Source organism: Neofelis nebulosa, chromosome 17, assembly GCF_028018385.1.
Source record: "Neofelis nebulosa isolate mNeoNeb1 chromosome 17, mNeoNeb1.pri, whole genome shotgun sequence".
Lineage (NCBI taxonomy): Eukaryota > Metazoa > Chordata > Mammalia > Carnivora > Felidae > Neofelis > Neofelis nebulosa.
Window position 1 is genome coordinate 34455245 of NC_080798.1, and position 27981 is coordinate 34483225.

At 56.2% G+C, this 27981-nt stretch overlaps 1 protein-coding gene across 13 annotated transcripts in view; it reads left to right on the forward strand.

Annotated features, from left to right (window-relative positions):
- CPNE2 (copine 2) overlaps positions 1-27592 on the forward strand; it is a 47003-nt gene extending 19411 nt beyond the window's left edge. For 2 of the 13 annotated variants that reach the window (XM_058709208.1, XM_058709209.1), the window contains exons 4-17: positions 1062-1136; positions 2989-3060; positions 3919-4002; positions 4271-4360; positions 5774-5872; positions 6421-6507; positions 7991-8050; positions 9893-10026; positions 11279-11326; positions 12151-12205; positions 17365-17416; positions 18722-18855; positions 25501-25737; positions 27031-27592. In XM_058709208.1, the coding sequence (XP_058565191.1) occupies positions 1062-1136; positions 2989-3060; positions 3919-4002; positions 4271-4360; positions 5774-5872; positions 6421-6507; positions 7991-8050; positions 9893-10026; positions 11279-11326; positions 12151-12205; positions 17365-17416; positions 18722-18855; positions 25501-25737; positions 27031-27138 (1335 nt within the window). In that variant the 3' untranslated portion in view covers positions 27139-27592. The other 11 variants (XR_009256205.1, XR_009256207.1, XR_009256206.1 and 8 more) reach the window with 11 other exon arrangements.
- Positions 27593-27981: the final 389 nt, after the last annotated feature.

The window sequence follows — 27981 nt, forward strand, 5'->3', positions numbered from 1 at the left end:
CCTGGGCCTTCCAGAAGATGGGATGGAAAACACAAGGGCCCACAGTCGTCTGAGAAGCAGGGTGTGTCCCTGGGATTCTGCCTGGAGTCCTCGCCCTCAAAGGGTAACTGAGGAGAGAGCTGGAGGGTGAGCTGGCAGCACCTGCCACAGGCAGGACCGCCCGTAGCCTGGAGAGGGGGCAGGGCGGGCAGCAGGTTGCCAGGGCCCTGTGAGAGATGTGGCCACGGCACGGAGGCCTCTGGACTAGAGCTGAAGCCATGGGAGCGTCAGATCTGCCAAACCACCGCTCGGCCTTGCTCTCCTCCTGGTCGTCTGGTGCCTTTTGGCGCCCCCCGTGGCTGTACCCACAGCCCAGGGTTGCGCGCGGGGTGATGAAGGCCACCGTGCTCCGAGCAGGTAGGGAAGGGCCAGGGCAAGAGTGGACTGGGGAGGAAAACCAGCACGTGCGCACGGCAGCACAAAGAAACACTGGCATCCCCCCCCTCCCCAACCCAAGAAACCGAGAACCAGGGTGGCCCAGGAAGAGTGTGGGGATGGGGTACAGAGATGGCGGAGGGGCGACTTTACAACGTGTTCTGCTTTTCCTCTCTCTATTGTGTTGATCCCCGACCGAGCGCTGTGTGCATGTCCTCTCTCTTCGGAGCGTGAAAATACATAGGATTTGCTCTTCTCCATCAGGATCACACCCTGAGGAGGGTGGGGTCTGTAGGTGGCTTTGGGGGAGGCAGTGAGGGGGCTTGACTCCCTGCAGGGGCCTCCAGAATGGGAGCCTGGTAAGAGCCTTTGCCTGGGGGCAACCGGGTCAGTGGGAGTGGACTGCAGGGATTGCGCCCCAGCTGTGGGACATCCAGCGAGTGTCTTAACCCCTCCGGGCGTCTGTCTCCTCAGCTGCCCCCTGGAGTCAGCGATGGTTGCTGGTTGCATGGGGAGGTGTAGCCAGCGACCCGCCAGCGCAGAGCCGAGCCGCGTGCATGCGCGTGCTGTGAGTGGTGACTGCTGAGCATTTTTCCTCCCCACCAACCCTCAGGAGCGCCACTCTCCTCTCTCCTTCCCCACCCCAGATCGTCTCCAGCAAGAAGATCACTCGGCCACTGCTGCTGATGAATGACAAGCCTGCAGGGAAGGGCCTGATTACGGTACCAGCCCCCTCCCTGCTCTCCGCACCCCTCCGCCTTTGCTCGCTGCCCTCCCCCATCAATGGGCTGCTTCCCTGCCAGATAATCACCAGCTTTGTTTGGAGTAAAAAGGCCCAACTTACAACTTAGCAACAGGTCTCTTAGCAACGGGCTCCTGGCTCCACATATGATGCGTTGGGGGCCCGCCAAGCTGGGAGTAGGGGGCTTGCTAGAGGCCCCTGTGGCCTCCTACTCCCAAGGCAGGGGCGCTCCTACTCATTCCTGGAGTCCACCCTAGCCCTCCCAGCTGGCCCTCCCCTCCTGGCCTGCCCTAGGGGGTCTTTGAGGAGCTCCTGACCCGTGGAGTTCTGTTTGCGGCTGCAATGCGCAACGGTTCCAGCCTCGCGATGCGCAATAGTTCCAGCCATGGGATGTGCAATGATTCTAGTGATGCGCAATGAGTCCAGCCTTACGCAGGCTCTCTGCTCGGAACAGTCCTGGGTCCTCAAGGTCTCCTAGAAGGCTGGGAAACCTGTTTTACAGATGAGGGACCTGGAGCCCAGAGAGGAAGTGCCCTGGGGAGGTGAGGCTCAGTGAGATTCTCTCCCTTCAGAGACTGCGTGAGGCCAGAGGAACTGGCCAGCTAGAGGGAGGAGGGCCAAACCTGTATGTGCTCATATATAGTCACCCCTCCTGCTCTGGAGCCTCCCTGGCTCCCCACTGCCCGTGGTGCTTTGCATTCAAGGCTGTGAGGGACCCCACCTTGCTTTCCTGCCGCAGCCGTGTTTTACGCCTTCGTGTGCATACTCTGGCTTCAAGGCAAACTGAATTCTTAGTATACCACACATATCACAGACCATTAGCCACTGTTCCTGCTGCCTTGAATGTCTCCTCCCAACCTCTTGGGGTTCAGAACCTCCTTATCTAAATACCTTCACCAGCCAGCTCCCCTCTACCTGGAAACCAGCCCGGCTGGTGTAACTGTTACCCCTAGCACTTCCACCGTGCCACTCCAAACCTCAGTTCCTAACTCTGTGAAATGGGGGCAGTAATAGGACCTATCTTGCAAGGTGGTTGAGCAAGTCTCTGCTGGAGGAGAGGAAAGGGAGCCTGGCATCCAGCCTGGCTTCTGTGTAGTTTTGGAAGGTCAAGTATCTTGTAGGTAAGGCTGTCCTACAGGTGTGGGGGGAGAGGAAGCCCTAGCCAAGAGAGGACCCAGCTCACCTGTGTTGCTGTTGGCCCAAGGGCGTTCCCTGCTACCCTGTGAGGAAGGGGAGACAGAGGCCTAGAGAGGGCAAAGGTAGCCCCAAGGTCACTCAGCTGGTCCATCACTGGCTGGGTTGGGGCCATAGAGTCATGGCCAATGGCGAAGGCATGGAAGACAGATGACAGCATGAGCTGATAAGACAGCAGAGGGAGCTCAGGTGACTCCTGGACCTCAGTTTCCCTAGCTGCACGGTTAGGTTGCTGGAATCCCCCAATGCCGTGGCATTTTGAGGTCTGTGGTGGGGCATGAGGGGGCCTGTCAAGCTGCTCCCTGGCCCAGAACCTCTCCCCAAGGCTCAAGATCTCCCCTCATGTCTGGTAACAGCTTCACATGGCCTCCTCTCTTTAGCCACACAGAGTCACTTCTGGTTCCTCATATTCAGATGGGTTACCCCATTTTCCAGAAGATGGCAATGGAGGTTTTAGAAAACCTCCATTGAAAAGACAAGGGGCATGACCAGGGTGGCCCGGTACTCCCCCTCCTCTTTTTTCCCCTTCCCAGCCCTGGAGAACTGACTCCGGAGCACCCGTGCTCACTCTGCCTGGCAGGGCGCCAGGGGGAGCCAGAGGGGCAGGTCCCACCCCTCACACTGCTGTGGCTTTACAGATTGCTGCCCAGGAGCTGTCAGACAACCAGGTCATCACGCTGAGTCTGGCGGGCAGGAAGCTGGACAAAAAGGTAAGGCAGGCAAGGAGGGGTTTCTCCATCAGGGAGCAGTATCCCTCCCCCAGCCCAGGGGTGTGCGGCCTAATCCTGGTGCTTCTGGCTATCACCTTTATCACCCGCATCCAGGAACAAGTCCGTAGCTTAGGACCAAGTTAGAACCTCTTTACCACTGAGGTAGTGAGTTTCCCGTTATATAGATGGAAACCCACTGCTTAGAACTCCCTGTCTCACTTAGTATAAATTGCTAGGATCCTTATAGTAACATACAGGGCCCCGCCCCTGTCCACAGCCCCCTACCCCCACCCCCGACCTCACCCTTTCTACTCTCCCCACCTTCATTCTGCCTCAGCCAAATCAGCCTCATCACTGTTCCAGGATTACATCAGGCACTCTCCTCAGGCCTCAAAGGCCTCAGGACCTTCGCCCTTGGTATTCCCTCTGCCTGGGAAGTTCTTTTCCCTGAATGTTCCCTGACACATTTTTTTCTTTTTAACTTAAATAAATGGATTTCCAGAGGACATCATCTCCCTTCTGTGATGGGCTGGGATAGTTTCAGTTTTTCAGATGCCCACTAAAATAAATTAAAATCACGTCCTCCCATGGGCATCGCCCTGCACTGGAAACAATCGCCCTTTGGAAGTCCCGGCCGGTCTACGTTGTAGCTCCTGCGGACTCCAGGTCTCAGGGTCTCTGAACACAGGCTTTGGTAACACCAGGATGGTGGGGGAGCTGGTTGGCCCCAGGCGACTGGCTCTGCCCACCGCTCCCGCACCTGAGCCTGGGCTGGGGGCAGCGGCTGGTCCACCCCACCTCTCATCTGAATCCGCCAGAGTCGTGCCTCCCTCACCCACATCCTCCTGCCTCCTCCAGGACCTCTTTGGGAAGTCAGACCCATTTCTCGAGTTTTATAAACCGGGAGATGATGGCAAGTGGATGCTGGTTCACAGGACTGAGGTGGGTGCGTGGGATTCTGGGGGTCTCTAAGCCAGTGGGTCTCTAGTCTGGCCACCCCCAGTGTCTCAGGATAGGGCTGTGTGTGATGCAGGGAGCAGGAAAGGCCACAATGGTGCCCAAAGGATTTGTTCCCTCCCCGCCACAGAGATCCTCACTTCCATCCCCAGAAGCGTGGTCGTGGGTCTCCCCACCCCCATCCCCGTCGGGTCCCACCCCAGAGCACTGCTGCCCTGGGCCTGAGTTCACCCTTGGCCCTCACGTACTGCAGGTGATCAAGTACACGCTGGACCCTGTGTGGAAACCATTCACTGTGCCATTGGTGTCCCTGTGTGATGGGGACATGGAGAAGCCCATCCAGGTGAGGGGACACTGGGAGCCCTGCACCCCACCCTGCCAGCTCCAGCCTCCCAGTCTATCTGAGGCTTTCTGGGGATGCCTTGGCAAAGCTCTTTTCTTTCTTTTTCTTTCTTTCCTTCCTTCCTTCCTTCCTTCCTTCCTTCCTTCCTTCCTTCCTTCCTTCCTTCCTTCCTTCCTTCCTTCCTTCCTTTCTTTCTTTCTTTCTTTCTTTCTTTCTTTCTTTCTTTCTTTCTCTCTCTCTCTCTCTCTCTCTCTTTCTTTCTTTCTTTCTTTCTTTCTTTCTTTCTTTCTTTCTTCTTTCTTTCATTCTTTCTTTCTTAACTTAGGATTTTTTTTTAAGTTTATTTATTTATTTTTGAGAGAGAGTGAGCACAAGCAGGGGAAGGTCAGAGAGAGAGGGAGAGAGAGAGAATCTCAAGCAGGCTGTGCACTGTCAGTGTGGGCTCAATCCCACAAGATCATGACCTGAGCTGAAATCAAGAGATGGATGTTTAACTGACTGAGCCCCCCAGGGGCCCCCAAAGCTCTTTCTTATCAAGGTAGAAAGGAGAACCTATATAGGGGGAGAGACAGGGGACCTGGGCTCTCGTCTCGGGTCTGCCTGACCCTCTGAGCCATCTGGGCGAGGCTCCCGTCTCTGTGAGCCCTCCTCTAAAACAGGAACAGAATGACTGTCTGGTTCTTCCCAGAGGGCTGCGTTGCTGCCAGCTGGGATAACAACTGTGGAAACACCTTGGAGGTGACCAAGTGTTGTCCCTGTGGTGTTTTGAGGTGGACAACTGATGAGGACAATGAATACTGGTCTCTAAAAACCCTCAGGGACCATGTCTGAGATGGCGGAGAGGAAGCCAGCAAGGCGAGGGCGGGGATTCTGAAACACAGTACTAGGAAACCTAGTTCTGGGTCTACTACTGCCACTGCGAGACTTTGGGCAAGTGCTTCTCTCTTGAAGCCTCAGTTTACCCGTCGGTGGCATGGGTATGATAATTCCTGCCTTCCTCCTAGGAGTGGTGGCTAGATTAGAGAGCATGGAAAACTGGGATTTTTTTGTACCTGTGTCAGGGAAAGTAAGAGTCTAGGGAGGGCCTCAGGCCATGGCCTGTGAAGACAGGTAGATCACAGCCCCAGACAGATGAGGAGCGGAGAGAGACAGGTGTATAAGGAGTTAAGCTTCCTGCTCCAGAGTGTACAGCCTCCATTGCTGGGGTGCTCCTTTTGCCGGCAATCATGGAAGGCTTCCTGCAGGAGACAGTCCAGGAGCTAACAGTGTCATCCCATACCAGCGAGGCAGATGCTGGAGGGTTTGGGGAAGCATAAGCAAAAGGAAGACATGGGGTTTGCTAAGGCAGCTGAGAGGGCTGGAGAGCACATCCTTGGGGGCTGCTCTGGGGTGACCTCACTGGACCCATCCCAGGTCATGTGCTACGACTATGACAACGACGGAGGCCATGACTTCATCGGCGAGTTCCAGACCTCAGTGTCGCAGATGTGTGAGGCTCGTGATGGTGTCCCGGTGAGATGGGCCCGTGTGTGTGTGACCCTGAAACCTCAGCGGGGGCCGGGCGAGGGGCACAGGCTTGGGCAGACTAGGGCTCAGATCCCACCTCTCTGGCTGTAGGACCTTAAATCAAGAAGGACTTCTTAAGCAAAATATCCAGTTCCTCTGAGCCTCAGTTTCCCCATCTGTCTAATGGGGCAGAGGAAGAGAGTGGGAATTCAATGAGATGATACAGGTAAAGTGCCCAGCATGTGGGGAGCACTCAAGAGTTATCCATTTAACTCCCCCCAAGAAGCTGGGCCCTGGGGGGTGGTTCTGGGCATACACATAGTTCTGGACATGACATAGATGAGTCATCTGGGGTAGGGAGCAATGCAGATCCTCCTACCTTGGGCAGGCACAGCTTGGTGTGAGCCTGAAGTGTCAGGAACCTTTTCTGGGAGTGGGCATCCAGGAAGGCTTCCTGGAAGAGGCACTGTGGAGGGGATCCTGCGGCCCAGGGGAGGGTCAGTCGCCATGGAAGCGCTGAGCTGAGCTTTTCTTTCTCTTCCCATGTTGCCCAGCTGGAGTTCGAGTGCATCAACCCCAAGAAGCAAAGGAAGAAAAAGAACTATAAGAACTCGGGCATCATTATCTTGCGTTCCTGCAAGGTGAGCCAACAGGGGTGGGCACGGGGCAGGGGCCTGGTTTGGGGTCACACAGGGAGGTATCACCGCAGAAGGTACAGACAGAGCATTGGGGATGGAGCCAGAAAGGCCTGGATTCGAATCCTGGTTCTGCCACATCCTGGCTCTGCGATCTTCTGAGCTTAATCTCTCTGGGCCTCAGTCTCCTCATCTGTAGAATGGGGGTGTTAACTAGGTAAAGCATGTGAAGGGTGGTCTCAGCTCACATTCCTGTGATATAAGGAGGTCCGAGAGGGCATGAGATGACCTTCCAGGGCCTCTGCTAGTTGGAAGGTCACTGGGAAGTTGCTTCCCATGCTGGTGGCTTTCCCACCGCGTGTTCGGCATCCGGGGGGCAGAGGGACATCGGGTGGGGGTCTGCTAACATCATCGAGGGCTCTGGTAACTGTGACTCCCGTGGTAGAGCTGGATCCTCTGAGGCCCAGAAGGGGAGTGAGGTTCACACCAGCAGTGGTCAGGGCTGTCCCTGGATGTCTGGTAGCCAAGCATCTGCTGGAATGAGGCCGGATGTTAAGGAAGACAGCCTGGGCTGGGGCAGCGAGAGCCCTGGTCGGTGGGCCTGAAGGTCCCGAGTGAGTCCTGGCGCCCTCTCCATGCCAGCTGGCTGACCCCAGACCCCAGGCTTCTATGTCCCGGTCTGGAGTCCACGCTGTCACAGGCTGGGGTTTCCACGACTGTTCAGTGAGGTCACAACGCGGAAGTGCTCTGTGAAAGCTGATCCGTCAGGTTACAGCATCGTGATTTTGGGTCCTTGTACCTGACGCTCCTGTCCCTCAGATTCCCCTTCATGATTTTTGGCACCTGCCTTACTTATTCCTTTTTGTAATCAGCCCTTCTTCTCCCATTCTTCGATTTTTTGTTTCTTTGGCTGGTTTTTGTTTTTTTACTTAAATACATTTATTTTGAAAGGAACCCCCCTCTGACTCCACCAAAATTAGAAGGCCAGCATCCTTTGCTAAAAGGAGCAAAGACCATCAAAACCAACACTGTTTTAGCAGCTTTATTAATTTATAGCAGAAGGCCTTGAGCTGGAGGCCTGGTCTCTCTCCGTTCGGAGCGGAGCTTGGTCAGGGCTAAAGAGGGCTTAAGGACTGAACAGCAACAAATTGAGACTTTCTCTGCCGTGTAATTGGTAGGTATAACTGACACTGGGCCCTTGGGCCCTGCCTGGAATCATCGTGCGTGTGTGTGTGTGTGTGTGTGTGTGTGTGTGTGTGTGTGTGTGTCTCAGTCTCACCCACTGGAACTGTTGCTCTGAGTGTTGTTATAGAGACTGGAGTTTGGTTATAATGAGACCGGGTCTTCTCTTGGCCTCCTTGACTCTACTAAGGTTTCAGGGCACAGAGCAATCAGCTCTCCAAAGGTCATTCTTGGGTATTGTGACTAGGTAGAGGGCCAGGCCTCAGGTGCAGAGCAGGGGCCCAGTGACTCCCCTGATCCCTTCCAGATAAACCGGGACTACTCCTTCCTGGACTACATCCTGGGAGGCTGCCAGCTCATGTTCACGGTAAGTCTCTCCCCCCAACCCCACCCCACCCAACCCCAGTGAGGATCCTCCCTAAGGGCTTGGGTCACCACTGTAGCAGGAGGGACATGGGCTAAACTTCGGGAATGACTTCTCCAGGGCAAAGGGTGTGTCTGGCCCAGAGGAGAGGGCATAGGTGATTGGGCCTGAGTCAGAGTGTAGCTAGAGATCAGGGCATGGTTGCCCAGCCCTCCGAGGATTGCTGGTTACACCTCTTCAGCAGGAAAAGAAGCTCTTCAATGGTCAGAAGGCCTTCCTGTCTCCTCTGCTGCCCCTCCTGTTTGCTCATTCGGTTCCATGCCCACAGGACCCCACTGTTCCTCCAAGATGCCACACTCCTTTCTGTTCTAGGGCTTTGCGTATGCTGTTTCCTTTTTCTGAAACGCTCCTCCGGAACCTTCTCATGGCTGCTGCCCTACCACCCTTCAGGCCATAGCATAGAGGTCACCTCCTCAGGGAAGCTTCCCCTGATGCTTCCTGCTTCCTTCTTGTCTCTTCTCCTAGTTTGATTTTCAGGACACTTGCCACTCTGAAATTATATAAGTATTTTTTCTCTTGTCCCTGTTTGTCCCACTCTGCAGACTGTGAGTACCTTTAGTGCAGGGATCTTGTTTTGTTTCTGTACCAACCGCAGCAAATCACTCAGTGCCTGGCACACAGTAGGTATTTAGTAAATGAACTGTGCCTCTGCCTGTGGCCTGGAGTGTAGGTCCCACAGACTTGTCCTGTCCATCTGGTCTTATGCTCCTCACCCAAAGGGGACCTTGGGGCCCGGGGGTCCTGCTGGGGTCCCATGCTCTTGCCCACCTCCCTGCCTTGCCTCACTGTTCTCCACCACCACCTCTAGATTCCATGGGGCGGGAGGTTATCTGCATGAGTATATGGGGTCATGGGATTGGCCTTGTTGATCTCTGACCCCACTGGTCACCACTACCCTCTCATTCCAATAGGCTGGGCTCTCCTGTTCGTGTGTGTGTGTGTGTGTGTGTGTGTGTGTGTGTGTTCATTCAACAAATGGATACTGAGCACCTCCTCTATGCCAAACCCATCCCACGATGACCAAGTTCTAAGGTGGCCATCTTTCTCCCTGGATCCCTCTCCTAATCCCCCCTTGCCAGGCAGGCTTGCCCACTCATCTGCTAGCCCTCCAGGGGCTGGGCTGGAGTTCTCTGCAGGCTGAGAGAGCAGATATCAGCCCCAGCTCCTGTGGAGCATCTTCCCTGGTGCTCTGTGCCTAGTCCCGGACCTGGCTTCAGGGGCACGTATCTTGCCTACAGTGAGCACCGACTCTGGGCAGATGGGCACTGCTGTACGAGGCAGCCCTAGGTCCCGGGGCCTCTTGGTGGAGGCGGCTTGGGGAGGGGAGAGGGTGTCTGGGAAGGCTTCCACGGGGCAGCAGATCCAAACTGGGCCTGAATGATGGAGGAGAATTAGGGAGAAAAGATGGCCTGGCTCTTTAGGTAGAGGGAACCTCATGAATAAAGGCCTGGAAATGGAAACAGATGAGTGTGTGGGTAGTGACAGTGAGGGGGAGAAAGGAATTTGGGACTATGAGTTGGCTTTGTGTCACATCTGGGCAATAGACTTTATGCTTGAGTAATAGGGAGCCAAATGGCACTAGAACCAAATGGCACTGGAACCAAAGGAATGACAGACAGTTTCCAGGTGTCAGACCATCTTACGGAAGGGTGGGTTGGCACAGGGAGATGAGTGGGCTCCCCATGTCCCATCAGGCTCATTGTTCCCTGGGGATGCGATAGGGAGCTAGGGTCTGTGACCACCCTGAGTGGCCTTTGTTTTTTTTTTTTTACCCCCACGCTACAGGTTGGGATAGACTTCACAGCCTCCAATGGGAATCCTCTGGACCCTTCCTCTTTGCACTATATCAACCCCATGGGCACCAACGAATATCTGTCAGCCATCTGGGCTGTCGGGCAGATCATTCAGGACTATGACAGGTAAACTTGGGGAGGGACCATGAAGGTCAGCTCCAGCTTCATCCAACCAGGAAGCTCAGCTTATCAAAGCTGGAAGGGACCCAAAGATCATCAAACCTAGGAATGGCCAACACATGACGTGCCTTATTGCCCCTTCCCACACCTGCGGCAGACTTCGCTAGTCAATTGCTGACCTCTTACCTACGGAGCCCAGATCCACGCTGGAATCCTTCTCCATATGGTACCCCAAGTAGCCAGTAAGAAAAGGAATCAAGATGGAAAATGAAACGTGTTTGCTATTGCTGCAACTTTCCCTTTTAGAGCTGGGGAAATGTAGGCTTGAGAAGGGGGTAGAGAATGTATCCGAAGTCACACAGAGCAGGGGGACTGGCACCCAGACATTCTGATTCCTGGGCCTGGCACCTACTGGCCTAATAGTCTCACTCCTGCTGGGAACTTGGAAGGAGCAGCCAGCACGTGTGGGCCCTCTTCCCATGGCCATGCTTCCTGGAGATCTTTGGGCTAAGGAGGGGGGGGCAGTGGAAAGTCAGTGAAGGAAAGCTGTGTAGGGGGTGTGGCCTTGGAGGATCAGAAGTCACTTGAAGGTTATGGCATCATTGCCACAGGTGGTGCTTGTTAGGACCTCCAGGCCAGAGGGCAGAATGACTAGGAAGCCAAAACATGGGGAACAGGGAAGGAAGGTGCAGGTGCCAGAGATTTGGCAGGAACAACAGCAGGCTCAGGAATCCTGTGTGCACTTGGCCTCCTTGAGAGAGACAGCCTTACTACCAGTGTCTGATTCCCAGGTCCGGGGTGGGGGGTGGGGGGCTGTGATCCCTGGCCACATTAAGAGAGGTATAGCCCACAGGGCAAGGGAGGTGAAAGTCCCCATCTGCATGGTTGGGCGGAGCAGCCTGCTGTTGCTGCTCTGGAGTCCCTTGTATCCAGCTGCCCACTCAGTCCCTTCACTGAGCCTCCTCATGGGCATTCGGACTTAGCAAAGAAGGACCCAGTAAGCTCTGGGCACCTGCCCCAGCCCCTACCCCTCTCACCCTCTTCCCCATCTCCGTGAGAGGCACTACCACTCACCCAAAACCCTTCACTTTTTCCTTCCCTTATCTCCCCCAGTGTTCTTTCAGCAAATCCTTTCCAAACCTAGTTGAATCTAGCCCCTTCTCCCACCCCTACTGCTACCAGCCTGTTCAAGCCAGCATCCCTTCCCGCTCAGACCCCTTCAGTAGGCTCCTCACTGGTCTCCCTGCTTCTGTCCTAGTACCTGGCAGTTTGTCCTTCACACAACAGCCAGGGGATTCCTCAATATGTAAGTTGAGTGAATGAACAGGTGAGACATGATCCCTCCCCTCAGGGAGTTCCCACGCAGGGAGGAAGACCGGGAATGAATCACTGGAGTTCCGAGAGAGCGGTTTACATGTGAGGCAGGACCTATGGGAGCACCAAAGAGAGGCATTCTCAGGCCTCAGGGAAACCCACAGAGAGAAGGGGCCATTTGAATTGGGCCTTAGTGGATGAGTAGGAGTTTGCCACAGGGAACAGGCTGGGGGCAAAAGGAGATATAACATGATTGAAATTGGAGTGTGAGGTGCCCCGTGTGTTTGGGACACAGCTAGTGGCCAGGGGCCAGGGCTGGGCCAGTGGGGTATGAGGGAGGGCAGCTGGAAGGAGATGAGAGTAGGTCCTAGGGCTGGATGATGAAGGGCCTTGACACTAAGCCAGGGTTCTCATTTAGGAGAATTTTTCTCAGACAGAAATGGGAGGTTGAGAGACAGGCAGTATATTTCTGTAACGACTGTGGTTTAGCGGATGCCTGAGGTCCCAGTTTGAGAAGGACCTAAAAGCTGCATCCAGGCCCACCGGTTAGAAGTGCTGTGATTGATTAGCCATGTCTGCCACAGGTGTGGATAGGGTCAAGCCTCACGTTCACCAAGTACTTAGAGGTGGGTGTGAGCTCAGTAGATCATTCACACAGAGCTCGTTCTAGAGGTGGTGAGCTTTTTCCTTCTGTCCTTGGAGGTGTGCAAGGCAGAGTGGGCCCAGCCCTGGGTGAGAGCTGGGAGGGGTGGGTGGGGGCAGTGAGCCCTCTGACCTGATGTCTTACAGTAGTTTTCTTCTCCTGTCTCTGATTAGTGATAAGATGTTTCCGGCTCTGGGCTTCGGGGCCCAGTTACCCCCAGACTGGAAGGTGAGTGGAGCTGGACTGTTTCCTTTTGGTCGAGATGGGATTTGTGTGTCTGGCCTTTCTGGAATCTGGAAGTTGCTGGAGGCCCACCCAGCTGCCCTGTGTTCTCTGCATTTACCCCAAACTCACACTCTTTCCTCAGCCTGAACCTCACGTAGGCGCTGGAGGCTATAATGAGCGGGACAGTTATGGTCTCTGACCCCTGGTATTCAGGTCAGGTTAAGAAGACAAGTAGGAGGCCAGATCTGGCAAACAAAAATCCAGGATACCCAGTAAGTTTGAATTTTAGATAAACACATTTTTAAAGTATAAGTATGTCCTAAATATTGCCTGAGTCATACTTATCCTGAAACGTTATCCATTGTTTATCTGGAACTCAAATTGAACTGGGTATCCTATATACTTCTGGAAGCCCCCAGGACTGGAAGGTCATCAGTGCTGAGATGGGGCAGCGTGGGCCTGGGAGGAGCCTAGAGGAGGGCCCCAGCCTGGCCTGGGGGTAGCAGGGAAGGCTTCCTGGAGAGGCACGGTCTAAGTCAAGAAGGAGTTTGCAGAGTGATTGGGGTTGGTGATGGGGCAGAGAGAGTGTTCAGAGCAGAGAGAACCAGCTTTGCAAAGTCTGGGAGGCAGGGGGGACAGGGCAAGTTGGAGGAACTGAAAGAAGGTGGCCGTGATGGCCTCTCTGTGGAGGGTGGAGAGAGACATGGCTAGCAGGGTGGGGGGCCGGCCATTCAGGGCCTCAAATGCTAATTAAACAGCAATGGGCAGCCACTGGAGGGTCCATGTAGAGCGTTACAATCCAGGTGGCATTTTGAAGACTTTTTAAAATGTCTTTATTTTGAGAGAGAGAAAGCGGGCATGCAGGCTCGAGCGAGTGGGGGAGGGGCAGAGAGAGAGAGAGAGAGAGAGAGAGAATCCCAAACAGACCGTGTGCTGTCAGCACAGCACCCAGTGTGGGGCTCCATCCCACGAACGGTGAGGTCATGACCTGAGCCAGAATCAAGAGTTAGACACCCAGGTACCCCTTTTTAAAGATTTTTTTTAAACGTTTTTTATTTATTTTGAGAGAGAGAGAGCCGTTGGCATTTTGAAGGCCCACTCTGGCTGCTGAGTGGGGACTGGCTAGGGTGAGAGTGGGCCAGATGGAGGAATGAAGAGAAGGAGTGCTGTCCATTCTCCAGGTGAAAGAACGGAGGCTCAGGTGATTTGCCCAAGGCCGTGTTCCCAACAGGGAGCCTGGATTCCAGCTGGGCAAATGGAAGCTTCCATTTGTTCTCAGGGTCTGCTGCCTCTCCATAAGTGAGAAGCCTGGGCTGTTGCGGGCACAGAGGGCTCCTAACCTGCACGTGTGTCTCAGCTAGTGCCCCCTCTTGTTGCCCTGCTGTGACCCACGCTGCTTCCAGTGAGCATTGCCCTCCCACCCTCTCTAGGGAGGACCATCTTCACCTAGGATTTTAGGGAGCGGCTCTGTGGCCTCCTGGCCACCGTTCGGTGTGGGGGTGCAGGGGGCAGGATCCTGCAGAACCAAAGCCGGGCCTCTGGGCAGACAGTGATGCCACTGGGGGCAGGGCGGGCTGGTGCGGCCAGGCCCAGCAAGAGCCCGTTGCTAGGACACCAGCCAGCTTTGAAAGAACTCTGGCTGAATGAGATGTTTTCTCCCTCAAAAGCCTCCTTGGAAATGTCACAGGGCAGCTCTGGAGAGGCTCGGGCTTGGCCAGGCTGGAGGGCCCGGCGGCGCCAGGAGGGATGTGGGAGCCAGGATGGGCAAGGGCACATGCCAGGCCTGGCCCTCCCAGCCCCTTCCCTCCCTCTCATTCTAGCTGGCCTTGCTCCAGCCTCTTGAACCTTCTTTCATTGCTCCCCACCTCAGGGCCGTTGCGCCTGGCCTTCCCCTGGCCTGTTGCTCCTGTTCACCGCTTTCCCACTCTTAGAGGCCAAGAGATCTTTCCCTCTGGGAGGTCTTCCCCGAGGAAGCTCATGCGGGGCCCTCCTCTCGTCCAGTGAGAGGCACTGTCCTCACAGAACTTTATGGTCGCCTCTGTATGTGTGGGTTGGCCTGTTTGTTGCCTCCCTCCAGGGTTTCACGGTCCGGGAGGGCCCCTGCTTTCCTCCCTTCTGTGTCCCAGCTCCCGGCACACATGAGGAGTGCAGAACTTGTTGACAGTGAATCGGCGGCCTAGCAGCCTGAGCAGACAGAAGTGTTGGTTCTCTGAGGGTGAGAAGCTCGAAGGAACGTGCACTTGGGACCTTCGATCCTCCCTGGGGCTGGGCCAGCTGCGCCCCAAGCAGACCCCTACCCTGGATGGTGGTGGAGGGACTCAGGAAGCATTTTCCTGAGGAGATGACATGAAGGCTTGGACGTTCAAAATGAGCCAGAGTCGGTCAGATGAAGAGAGGGATGAGGCGGGAAGGAGGGCACGCGAAGATCTGCGGTGGGGAAGTGCACAGTCCATGACTCTCCCCACTGTAAGGATGGGGTAACTGAGGCTCAGAGAGGACAGTCCCTCTGGGGTCCCTTCAGCTCCCTCCCCCATGCCCTGCCCCCGCCAGGGCCACAGGGAGCAGCCTCTTAAGTAACTCACTGACTTCGGGCCAGGCTTGGTGAACAGAACCACTGATTGTCACAAGGCAGCAGGGAGTCCCAGGACAAAGACCTGTGGCCAACAGGCCCCCAGGGGCCCCTAATCTGGCTTATGGCCTCCAGGAAACTTGTCCTGTTTACAGGCATTTCTTAGGCAAACCAGGGCAGCAAGCATAGGAGGGGGCTGGGCTGCTGAGGGCTTGTCTCCCAGATCCGGTCCCAGCTCTGCTGTGGCTCATTCGTGTCACCTGGGCATGCCCTGACCCATTCTGAACCTCAGTCTTTTGACCTGTAAAATGGAGCTGCTGGTCTAGGTGACCTGAGGGACCTCTGGGCTAGATGAGTGACCTCCACAGCCCCATCCACTTGGACCACCAAGCCCTCCTGCAGAGAAAGGGGGGAAGCAGTGAAGAATCAAGAGTCTGGGTGGCCGAGAAAGCAGAATATTACTCCATTCCTATCAGGAGGGGGCTTTCCCCCTTGGTCTCTAAAATCTCCTAAAATCTGATTTTGTAGGAAGTCATTGGCCCACAGAGGCCTGTTTCCTTGGCAACGATTTTCCTCTCTCAACCCCTCGGTACAAGCCCCCCTCTTAATCTCTGTAGAGGCTCATGAAGTTGCCATGGCAATGAGGACCTCCAGCCCCCACAGCTGGAGCTCAAATTGGGGTCAGGATGAAGAGGGTCCCAGGATGAAGAGGACCCAAGACGGTCATTAGGGGACTGGCTCCGTGCCAGCCTTTAGGGCTGAGGGAGCAAAGAACAGAAAAGCTGTTGCCCAGAACAGGGAAGTGTCTTCTCAGGCCACCCAGTCACCCATAGGGCCCACCTGGGGTGAACTCCTCGTGCTGAGTCTCACCCCTCTTGGCCCAGGAGGGCTCACAAGGCCAGGACTCCAACTCCCACTCGACGCATGAGAGGCTCAGGTCTTAGGCCTGTTCTGCTGTGTGGCCTTGGCACCTGGCTTCCCCTTTCTGGGCCTCTGTTTACTTGTGAAATGGGTACATTGGACTTGGTGGGGGCCTTCTAACATGCACGTTGTATAGAGCTAATTATCTTGGAGCTAATGAGTCATCTGGGAGTGTTTGTGCCCAGACTAAAGCTCTCACCTGGCAGATAATCCCCTAGACCTCTTCATCTTCCTAATTTAAAACTGGTGGAAGAGTGTTAGAAGGCGGAGGAGGGTAAGTAAAGTATCCTCCGGACTGAGAAGTCACTTTAAGAGGGAAAAACGAAGCAAGGCACTCCCTACCGTTTCCACAACTTAATTCAGGATAACTTACTGATGGGCCAGCAGAACCTTCAGCCGCAGCTTTTACAGAGCAAGGGGCGTGGTGGTGAGGTCACAGGGTAGTTACCTAAAGTGGGGCCCTCTGTGTGCGCGCCTTCTCTACTGGTTAGCTAACGTAGGGCCTTCGTGCACCACTTTATAAAGATCAGAAGAAGCCCTCCTGCATTCCCATGTGGGCGTACATTAACCTCCTTGGGGCCTAGAACACGTAGCCCTGAGGGAGGTCATTGTGCAGACACAAGATGGAGTCCTTGTCCGCACGCCTACCGAGAGGAACGCCTTCTGAGGTTAGTGGGTTCAGGAGGCAGCCTAACCTTGGTTCTAGTCCCAACCTTGTCCTTCGGTAAATGTGAGAGCCTGGGAACTTTCTAGAACATTCTGTGTCTGTTTCATCTTCTGAAAATGGGGTAATTACAGGCCTTTCCCCATTGGGTCATTGCCAGGAGTGAGGGGATGCCTGCAAAACTCTGAACGTGGGTTGTGGCATGCGGTAGGGAAGGGGGCCGCGTGGGGATTTTGTGAGAGGGCAGCAGGACAGAGAGTGGGGAGGGCCCCATCAGAGGCCCGGGTTCTGCAGCCCCCGCAGCCCCGAATGGGGTCTAGTTATTGTTCCTCTGTGTTCCTGGATCGGGAGTGTGCACAATAACCCACAGGGCTGGGGGCTGGGTCTGGAGGCAGAGAAATGGGACCGGGCCCCAGGGGAACTGTGATAGCTGTCCCTGCCCCCCCCCCCCCCCCCCCCCGTTCCTCTGGTCCCATTATGCTTCCTCATCCCCAGTCCAGCTCTGAGCAGGCTGTCCGCTAATCGCTAATCCCGTTTGGTTCCCTGGCATAACACAGGCTCCTTTGTTAGCACTCCTGCTGTTAAGTCAGGGGAAAGCCCTCAGGGCCCTACAAAGTGGACCGTCAGTGATGGCCTGTGACAGAGGCTCAGTTCAAATGCTCCTGGAGTCCACCTAGATGCCTTCAGAAGCCTCTCTGTCCCACTCAGGAACTATCTTGGTGGGGCGAGGAGACACAGGCAGCAGCCTGACCCCCCCCCCCCAACCCCCGGCCAACAGAGATGGGGGTGATGTGGTGCCCATTACAAAGTGAAGGTAGTCAGACCTCTCTGTGTGGCTCAGCCCCAGCACTGGAAGGTGGAAGCAGATGTAGGGGGGTGTCAATAGCCTTGACCTGGGGTGGGGATGGGGCTTGAAGAGCCAGGTACCCACAGAGGGAGACTTGGCCCAGCAGTGGGTGGGGCTTGGAGCCAGGAGGCTGCCGGCTCAACATTTTCTCTGCACTTCAGGTCTCCCATGAGTTTGCCATCAACTTCAACCCTACCAACCCCTTCTGCTCGGGTGAGTGCTAAGCCCACCTGCATCTGCGCTGGGCAGAGGGAGGGACAGAGTATAGGTTTTGTCTTTTTCTCCCTTCCCCTCCCCCTCATGCTTGCTCATAATGACAGATGGGGAAGAGCTGGAGGTTGGAGTCAGGTGGTCCTGGATTCAAGGCCAGCTGCTGCCCTTTCCTGGCTGTGTGACCTTGGAGAGATCACTGCACCTCTCTGGGCCTCTGCCTCCTCACCTGCCCCAGGGAGTATGATACCTGCTTAGCTCACCTCACTGGGTGGTCAGGTGAGAATGAAGGGAAGCGTTGACAGGAAGCCCTGTGTAGAACAGGACGAGGTGAGGGTGGCAAATTATATACCTGCCTCTCGCCTCCCACCCGCCCTTGCTGGGAGGACCCAGCCCTAACCCCACCCTGCTCCCCCTGCCTTCCACAAAGAGCCTTGGCACCCAAGGACTGAGGGTTGCCAGAGGGGAGGGGGAGAGAAAGGGGCAGGCAGTGAGTGTGGTGCCTGTGCTCACCCCTGCCCCCTTGACCTAAGAGAATTTCTGAGCCTCCAGAATCATTTGACAAACTATTGGAGGAGGAAGGGGGCCCCAGGTGGGTATGGAAGAGGGTGGTCCCTGCCATCACGAGACCTTCCAGCCTAGGATCTGGCTTGGGTATAGCACCTGCCTTCCCTGGGGGTTCCCAAAGCTGGGCCCAGTTTGTACTTGGAAGGGAAAGGTGTCAAGTCACCAGCTTGCAAATGATGCTGTGACTCGGAAGCCATGGGCATCTATCTGTTGGCTAAAAATGTAGCCCTCTGCTGTTCCTGGGCTCTGCCTCGCTTAGAGCAGGTCTCTAGAGACTTTGTCCAAAATTGGGTTGGTCAACCTCCTCCCCAGACAAAGGCCTCCTGGACAGGACCACCGGGCAGTGGGATATTCTTAGGGGCCGTGCAAGCATCTCAGTTCCCCACGGCAACCCTCAGCCAAAGCCATAGCATGTCCAGAATGGACCTCAAGACTTGGGCTGCCAAGTTCCTTCTCTGGGAAGAGCCTGCTGGGTCCCCTCTTGTCAACTGCCCAAGAGTGAAGATTATCAGTCCCATTGACAGACAAAGACATGAGCTCAGAAAGGTTAAACAACTTGCCTCAGCTAAGAAGGGGCCAAGGCAGGATTTGAACTTAGGTCCGCCTGACTCCATATTCAGGACTCTTTGCTTTATACTTGGCCCTGCCCTCTGGGAGCTTCCAGTCGGGTCTGCAAATGGGATGAGGGTAGGTGAGGGGCCGGGGGGCAACCTTGCTGATACAGTCTTCTCCTCGAGGCAGGTGTCGATGGCATCGCCCAGGCATACTCGGCCTGCCTGCCCCACATCCGCTTCTACGGCCCCACCAACTTCTCACCCATCGTCAACCACGTGGCTCGGTTTGCAGCCCAGGCCACACAGCAGCAGACAGCCACGGTGAGTAGGCAGCCACCGGCGTGGACGTGTGGGAGAGGGCGGGCACTGGCTGGGCCCTCCCTGCCTGACATGAGGGAGGGCCAGACCGGGGCCTGTCTTTCCAACTCCACCTGCCCCCACAGGGCTGGGGAGCTGGATATTCTGCCTTCTGTGCCTCAGTTTACCTGCAGGTCTGGCAAGGGGGTTGGACCAAGCTCAACTCGATTGGTGCTGGCTTTCTGGAGCACAGACTTGAAAAAGACACAGTGATTCTGTTTATGCTTAGTGGTGAATAAGGTTGTGATCACAGGGGGTATTTGGTATTCCTGGGATACATGGACACCAAGGGATGGTGGTCCTTGCGGGCCCTAAACCTACCCTCTGGGCCACTGTCTGGCCCAGCGGTGAGGCGAGGGCCTGGCCGGACACTGCCAGTGGCATCTGGAGTACATGGCAGATGGCCATCGTGTGCACCTGCTCCCTAGCCTCAGGCCGAATGCCCGTGTTGGGGTCACCAAGGGTCACCTTGTCCACTCTTCCCTCCCCCACCGGGATTTGCGCTGACTTGACTGGTGGGAAGTCTTCTCCCCGCCGGCCCCAAGGGCAGTGTCTTGTGTAGTACTTCCCAGGCCCTGTCCCCAGGCCCACCGGTCAGGCTCAAGCCACGGCTGGAAACCCAGCTCCTAGCCCTGGGGTGGAGCCTGGGCTGCCACCCAGGAGACTTCGGTCTGACTCCTGCCTGGCCACTCCCCCCGGGGGACCTTCATGAGCCTCTGCCCTTCTCTGGGCTTCCCCCTTGGAAAGAAAGAATAGCTGCACCCATGCCTAGGTTCTCTCTTGACTTCTCCTTCCCATGGCCAAGGCCACCGTCTTCTGTCATCTGACATCACAGCCACACCCTCGCCCCTCTGACCCCTACAATCCATTCTCCGGCCTGGAATCCTTTTAACAGCAAATGTCAGATCTGGCCCCTCCAGGCCCCTCCCTTCCACAGAGACCTCCTCTCCCACCCTTCCCCCACACTTTCCTCCCTTTATGATTCTATCATCAACCTCATGCCTGTTGCTCACACACAAGCTTGTTCCCCTCACAGAGCCTTTGCCCCGGTGACACTCTGCCCGGCCGGTTCCACCCATTCCTCAGGGTCCCCTCAGATGCCCCCACTGTGGCGGGCCTTGACCACCCCTCTGAGGTTGCTCTCCCACCTTCTCTGTTTATTCTCGTTTGGACTCCGAGGATGGCAGCAGCATCTGTTGAGCTGTCTCCATTTCCTCGTCTGTTGTGCGTCTCTCCCCATGACTCACAGCCCCACGGCCCCGGGCTGCTGCTGTTGTGTCCGCCATCACCTCCTGCCGGCCTGTGGCAGGTGCTCAAGCATCATGGCGGGGGGTGGGGGGTGGGGGGGGGTGGATGAATTTGTCCTAGGCCCTGCCTCGGACTGGGCGCTATGCAGGACTCGAGAGGCAGGAGGAGGGAACCCAGCAGGGCCTCTCCTAAAGGGAAAGGGACGGTGAGGCCCTACCTGGTCACTAGGGAGGTGGAGGTTGGCTTCAGGAGTGGTGGTAAAGATGGAGGAGGTGGAGGTTATGAAAGCGAGAAAGAGGACACCAGGGCTGGCCCGGAGAGGGCAGGACGGAAGGACACGGTCTAGTTGTTCAGAAGGCCACAGGGGGCTCTGGGATCAGGCTGCCAGGGTTTGAAGAATCCTGCTCACACTCCTTCCTCGTTGTGACTCGGGCAAATCACGTAACCTCTCTTAGCCTGTTTCCTTGTTTGTACGATGGGGGTACTCTAACAGGATCTACTTTGAGGAGGTGGTGTTCGGATTAGCAACATCATGCGATGCCTGCACCCAGGAGGAGCAAGGCCAGGCAGACAGGACGCCAGAGGCCGGGACAACGTGAAGGAGGTCGGCATGCAGGTCAGGGGAGAAGGAAGGCGGTCCTGGCATCTTCCTCAGGGGGCATGGTCTGCTCTAGTGCCAGTCCTGCCCGGCCGCTGACGGCTGAGGCCCTGAGGCCAGAGGCTTCCTGCTCTGAGCCTCTCTCCGTTATGAGGTGGGAGAAATAAAGCCCCCCTGGGTGCCCTGAGGATCTGGGGCAACCTGAATGAGACAGCAACCAGGGAAAGGCCTGGGAGGGACTACTTTTGCATTCCTGGGGTGCAGGGCTGGAATGGGTTGGAGGGCAGACGAGAGGCAGCCCTTGGGCTTGCACTGTCTGGAGGCCTGCCATCTGTGAACCAGGCCGTTGTCACCCCAAGTCTGTTGTCCACCTGAGTCAGCTTTCAAAGGGATGGAAAAACAGGCCCGCACTCTTGTTTAAAAGGAAGAAATGCAAACGGTAGCAGGAGCGAAGCCAGTGCTCTTGCCAGGCTTACCCTGCAGCCAGGGTAGGACCGGGCAGGACGTGTGGTCCTGGGGGGAAAGGTGCCTGTGTCTGCTAGGTCCCAGGTGTGCCAGGGGCTTGGGCCCTGGGCAAGGCCAGGAAGGGGACCTTTGTGTCCTGGGGAATAACTGCTGACGGCTCCCCAGAGGGGAAACTTGGTCTTTTCTCTGTCCAGCCCCTGATCTTCTCAACACCCCAGGCACTTCTGTCACGTCCCTGGCCTCCCACCCTGGGGAGGCAGCCTCCTCTTGGCACCCTCACCCCTCATGGAAGCACTACCCCGCACCCCGGTGTGACTTGGGCCACCTCTAAGCAGGAGTGGGACAGAGGGCCTCTCTCAGCCCCTCCCACCCTGACGTCCACATAGACAGGCTTCTCCACCTCTGGCCTTGCTGTCCCACATCTCACTGTGCTCCAAAGGTGGTGCCGCCTGATGGTTCAGCCTCCGGCTCCAGAGGCCCGGCGACCTCGTTCAGACCCCAGCTGCTCCACTTGCCTGGCCGTGTGACCCAAGGCAGGTTGCCGAAGCTCTCTGAACCTGTTTCCTCACCCGTACCATGGAGGTGATGCAACAGTGGCTGCCTCATGGAAACACTGTGGGAATTCAACCAGTTTGGCATGTAAATTGCTCAGCACAGTGCCTGGCACACAGTAAGCACTCAAGAAATGTGGGCGGCTGAATCTTCTGGGGTCACCTCTTGATGGCACTGAGCACAATTAGACCTAAGGCAAACGGAAATAATCTGCGGATTAACTGACACGTTTGCACAGCTGCTTTAGGGGCAATACGTGGTGTGGCTTCACCTTCCCTGTCCCTAGATGTATGCACACCCACGTATAGGAACTCGAGAGCAGGTGGTGGGAGGCAGCTCTCTATGCAGGCCTGTCCTCTCCCGTTCACACACACACAGCCTGTCTTCCTGGATCATGTTTTTTGTGCGGCACTGGGGAGACTGTGATGCACGGCCTCTGCCCTTCCAGAGCTTGCAGTCTAGTGGGGAGCCTGGCCTGGAAACCAGCTGCGGGTGCAAGGTGATCAAACCCATGGTGACGGAGGTACAGGATTATAAAGGTGCGCCTAACCTAAGGGGGCTCAGGGAAGGCTTCTTGGAAAAGTGATGTCCAGGCTTGGAGGATGCTTAAGGGTTAGCCCTGAGTGGAGTGCCCCAGACAGAGGGAACAGCATAGGCAAAGGCCAGGAGGTGCTGTGTTTGGACATAACTGAAGGGAAGGAGTGTTGACGTAAGAGGGGTGAATGGGGATGGATGAGGGCCAGCTACCACAGGGCCTTGGAAGCCAGTGAGGAATCTGGATTTTCTCTTGAGGGCTGTGGGGAGCCACTGAAGGGTATTAAGAGGTTCAGCTGGGGCCAGGTGGGTCCCTATCGTGGGACCTTCATCCTTCCCTCTGCCCATAAACCCTGGGTCTTGCCCATTCCTGGTTGGCTACCTAGGTATCTGCTGTCCCAGTGGCGGGGGGAGCTGGGACACAGTCATCCTAGGAATTTCTCCCCCACCACCAGAAGCTTCTGTAGCCAACTTCCAGAAATAAGCCAGGGAGCAGCTTCCCCAGACTGCCTGGAACTGTCATGGTTGATTTTTTACAAATCAGATCACATATTAAATGCATTAGGGGAAGTGACTGTTTACAGTTCCAGAAGCCTGAAGAACCTCTGGGTAAAGGCAAAAGATACTCCATCCCTGAGTCATAGTGGGGGTTTTAATTTTGGTTAGAACACTGACTGGTGTGTTTCTGGAGCATGGAGCCCTCAGAGTGTGGGGGGAGAGAGAAGCATCCAGAGGAGACCTCCCCAAGGGGTAATGCTGGCAGGGGAAGCAGAGCTCAGGGCCCAGAAGGGCCTTCTATCTGCTTGGGATGGAGGTGTGGACGCTCAGATGGATCTTGGAGCTGTGGCTGGAAGGGTATGCCAGGCAGGAGGAGAGGCACCAGGAAGGGCATGGAGGTAGGAAAGCTTGGGGTTGGGGAGACCTGGGCTCTCTGTGGGGACAGCAGAGCCTCCTTCCTCCCTCCTCCTGATTCTGCCCTTCATTCTCCTCTCCCACAGCCCCCTCCCACTTCTGTCTTGGAGGTGGGGCTGTGGACCCCTGGGGTTGTAGTGGCTTAAGAGGCTCCTGGACAACCTTGACTCTGCCTGGGGTAGGTGAGGAGCCCAGGACTTGTTAGCTGCACGTTCATTGCCAAGGCCTGCCCAGCTGGGCAGAAGCTGCGGTCGAGCACGTAGTCGTGAGCATTATGGCGGGCTGGTGCATTAGCAAGGGCTAATGTCCAGTGCCATGGTTCTGGGCTCTTCCCTGGGCTGCTGTCTTGGACACTAAGGCTGTCTGACCCCACGGTGTGGGGTGAGGGGGTGCAGAAACCGCCTCCCTGCCAGGGCCCACTACTGGAGAAGCTCGGCCACAAAATGTGGGTGGTAGAGGAGGACACTGTGGAAAGAGCCCCAGCTGTAGAGTCAGCCAGGCTGGTGTCTGAACCCACACTGTGCTCGTTCCCAGCTGTGAGGCCTTTAGCAAGTCACTGAACCGCTCTCAGCCCCTCTCCCCATCTCTAAAATGGGAAGCACAGGGTGAGGAGGGCCAGCACTGTTGCCGTGTGAGCAGGGACTTCTTCACCCTGGGAGTTGGTACTCGAGGTCCTGCGGGAACCCAGGCCCCATTTGTGCCCACTTCCCTGGGAAGAAGGCTCTAAGGCCTTCCTTAGAGGAGGAGGCCTGGGGGCCACAGGCTCCAATCTCCTAGCGTAGAGGTGCGGCCGATTGAAAGGGGAAAGCCAGGAGGGTCATTGGAAGGAGGGTGGGAGGCCAGTCCTGCCCCCAGTGGTGAACCTGTTGACGGAGGCCAGGCATCCTCCCTCCCACCAGGTTAGGTGCCTGGGAAATAATGCTCTGGATTACCCTGCAGGATGGAAGGGGGGGCCAGAGGGCCACTTAAGGAAGGGGTGCTGGAGCAATGGTGGGCTGTGGGGGGGAACAAGGGTGTAGATGGGGTTATAAGGCCCCCAACCAGGGAGGGGGGGCAGGGGAGGGGAGGGAGAAGGGCAGCAGCTGCCCTCCACTGCAAGGATCTAGGCTGTCATCTCCATAGCAACAGGTATCCCCAGCCAAGGGCTTGGTCTCTTAAAGGCACAGTGCAGGCTGTGCTGCACGGCAGCCACAGGAAGCAGGGGGGTTAGGATGGTGTGTCTACACCTCCACACGGCTCACTTGTTCCCGCTACGACTGTGTGAGGTACAGAGGCCTCTGTATGTTCCCCAGGGAGCAAATGGCTTTGCTGGGTGAGAAGGTGGCCAGGCGCTGATCTGAGATCTGGCTTGGGTCTGCCCTCAATCACCTGGACGAGGCTGGGCCCCCTACTTCCTCTCCTGAGAATCCGGAGGATCAGGCTAGGAGGCAAAAGCTTCCGAATATTAGGGCCACATAGGGCTTTTCTGTTTATGTTACAGAGGAGGAAAACCACATTCCTCAAAAAGGGGCCAGAGGGTGCTAAGGTCAGGGCCAAGTTGAAACTGAGGTCTCAGCCTGCTTAGAATGCTGGGTCTCTGCCCAGACCAGCCAGTGAGCCTTCCTGAATCTCATTCGCCTACCCACCCCCGCCCTTTGCAGTTCACGCTATGGCCAACATCACCCATGCTAATTAGTGTTTTTAAGTAATTTTATAAAGAAACTTTGTAGCCCAACTAAGAGAAAAGTTACACTTGCCATATGTAGAGAGTAACAGTAAAAATAAACACAACAAACCGGACCTGATAGTGAAGTCTAGCTAGAAACTATGGTCCCCCGAAGGGCTGTGCTTCCCGCCTCTCTGTTGGTAAGGAAGGTTTGCAAATGGTAGGCGTTAAAGGCACACTAGAATCAAACAAGACTCCCTCCTGGGTACAGTTTGTGGAATTTAAAGACCTGTGCGGAATTAATACCATGGCTTGATGCTGTCTGCCGTGTGACCCCAAGTCACTTACTACCAGCAGAGTCCCACAGGGCCAGAAGCGCCCGCCTGCATGACCAGTGCGCCGTCTCAGAGGCCAGCCGTGCCGATCGGGCACAAGCGGGCTGCGGGGGTTTCTGCGCAGGTGGAACAGAGCCAGGGAGGCTGGCCCCCGAGTCCGTCGGCCAGCATGGGTCTCCCTTCTCAGCCATGGTCCTGACTGCCAAGAACACAGCTGTTGACGATGGAGCACTGCCTTCCTCCCAGGGGTCCGAAGGTTTGGGGGAGGCTGGGGAGCGGGGGGCAGAGGCCTCAGCGCACCTGCTGTCTCCTTCCCGCAGCAATACTTCATCCTTCTCATCATCACGGACGGCGTCATCAGTGACATGGAGGAGACGCGCCATGCCGTGGTGCAGGCTTCCAAGCTGCCCATGTCCATCATCATCGTGGGCGTGGGCAATGCCGACTTCGCTGCCATGGAGTTCCTAGACGGGGATAGCCGCACACTGCGCTCCCACACGGGGGAGGAGGCCGCCCGCGATATCGTGCAGTTCGTGCCCTTCCGAGAGTTCCGCAACGTGAGTGTGGGCCTGGGCTGGGGAGGGGGCACTTACGGGACCCCAGCAACCAGTTAGTGAGGATGAAAGTCTGGGGAGTGTCTGCCTAACCTGAGGCTCCTCCACCCTCCGCTCCATTGACTGCGCCCCGCCCGAGGGCCTGCCCCCAGAGGCGGCCTCGCGACCACATGAGCACTTGCTTCCCTGATCTCGAGGAACACACGGGGTATTGCCTGATCTAGACTGGGGCTCCAGGGCAGGGTTTCATGGAAGCCCTGCCCTCTAACCTGGGTCCTGAACCAGAAGTTGGGAGTTATCCCTGTGGGTCAAAGCCGGGCGGGGGGGGGGGGGGGGGGGTGAGAGCAAAGGCCCAGAGGTGAGAGGCTTTCCTGGTAACCTTACCTCAGCCAGCATCCTTCACAGACAGGAAACGAGGCCCATCTTAGGATGGCCTCCACAGGGGGACTGGTAGCCCCGCCTTGTTCCTGGAGGTGGCTCTGAGCCTATTTGCAGGTGACCCCAGGTCTGCCCACAAGGTCACTGCTCTGGCAGTTGGGCCCACCAGGATCCCAGAGGGAGCAGTCTCTCAGATGCCACCCCTGTACTGCCAGCCTGGGGCCCAACTCTTATTTGACCAGAAGCTCACTGTGTGGCCTTGGGCAAGTCCCTGATGTCTCTGGGCCTAGGTTCCCTTGGCCATAAGGCCTCTCGGGGTTCTGTGGCTCAGATCCTATAAACTAGTCCCAGCATGAACCGATTGCATATTTTATACCCAGTGGTGCTCACAACTCTGCCCAGTGTCCTCTGGGTTTGCCTGAGATGGCCCAGCTCCTTCCTCTGGGGCATTAGCTTCCTGAGGCTCGATGCTGGGCCTTGGCTCCCCATTCAGGCTGAGGACACTGACTGACTCCCTATGCCTGGCCTGCGGCTGGGTGTTCAGCGGTGAGCCAGTCCCAGCCCATTTATGGTGGCCAAGGAGGTGCTCAGGAAATATCTGCCAGGGGAGTAGGCTATGCAGCTCGCCTCCACCATCTCCTTCCCCAGAAGCTTCCTACACACAAATTTATCCTAAAATGTTACTCCCAGGCATCTCAAGTGCTCAAGGTAAGAATCAGACTTCAAATAAAGGAAAGCGCTGCTAGCCAGCGGGGTTTCAGGCCTGGGCCGGGACAAGGGATGCGCGTTATAGACCACTCTGGCCCTCCAGGGACACCCTCTCCCTCCAGCAGCTGTCTGGGCCTGGTGCCCCTCACGACTTTCCTCCAGTAACCCTGTCTCTCCTCTCCACCTTACCCCCCCCCCCCGCCCCCGCAGGCGGCAAAAGAGACGTTGGCCAAAGCTGTGCTGGCGGAACTACCCCAACAAGTTGTGCAGTATTTCAAGCATAAAAACCTGCCCCCCACCAACTCGGAGCCTGCCTGAGCGCCAGCCCGTGCCCAGCTGCAGCATGCCGGCTGGGCCTCCCGCCCTCTCCAGGAACGTGCACGCTCACCCTGCTTCCTTGTGGGTGGCTTTTTTAACCATTTTTTTTCTTTTTTTTTTTTTACAACCGGACCTCCACCCCCAACTTCCCCCAGCCCAGCTGGGCTTCCTTTGTTGGAGTCGACTGATGATGCTTCCGGGCCAAACTGGCTTCCTCCCTACCCTTAAGTATTGAATGTACTTTGTATAATTTTAGTGGAATTACTGTTATTAAAGAGAAAATTTTTACAATCATAACTGGCTTTTTCCAAGTAACTAGCTGCAGACTCTGAAAGGAATGTGTCCCCAGTGCATACTTTGTGTCATTGCCTGCACCTAATTCCTGCTCTGTTTTTTTATACTGTGACTGTGTTCTATTTGTAATACTCAGGGTAATAAAGGAGTTTCAGATGTTCCTGTGTCCTCTCCTTCCTCAGCTGGGACCTGATGGGCTCACTGATCTGGGAAAGGAAACACGAAAACCTCTTTCTCCCAACAAGCCCGGCAAGATGGTGCAATCATTTCTACTTAAGGTGGGGGGTGGGCAGGGCACACATTCCACACAAACAGTAATCCCTCTGTTAAAGTGGCACAGAACTTGGCACATTAGATAGCTGTGGATGGATACAATGCCTGGCCCCACCAGTAACTGAAGCCCATACAGAGCCTACACCAGTCTCTGGGTACTTAGGCCCAGCCACTACCATTGACCCCTCCCCCTCCTTCCTCCTCTGTCGACACTCTGTCCTGAGTTGCACCACACGGGCACACAGGATAGCAGTCACTGACGTCCATTAGCTCCTC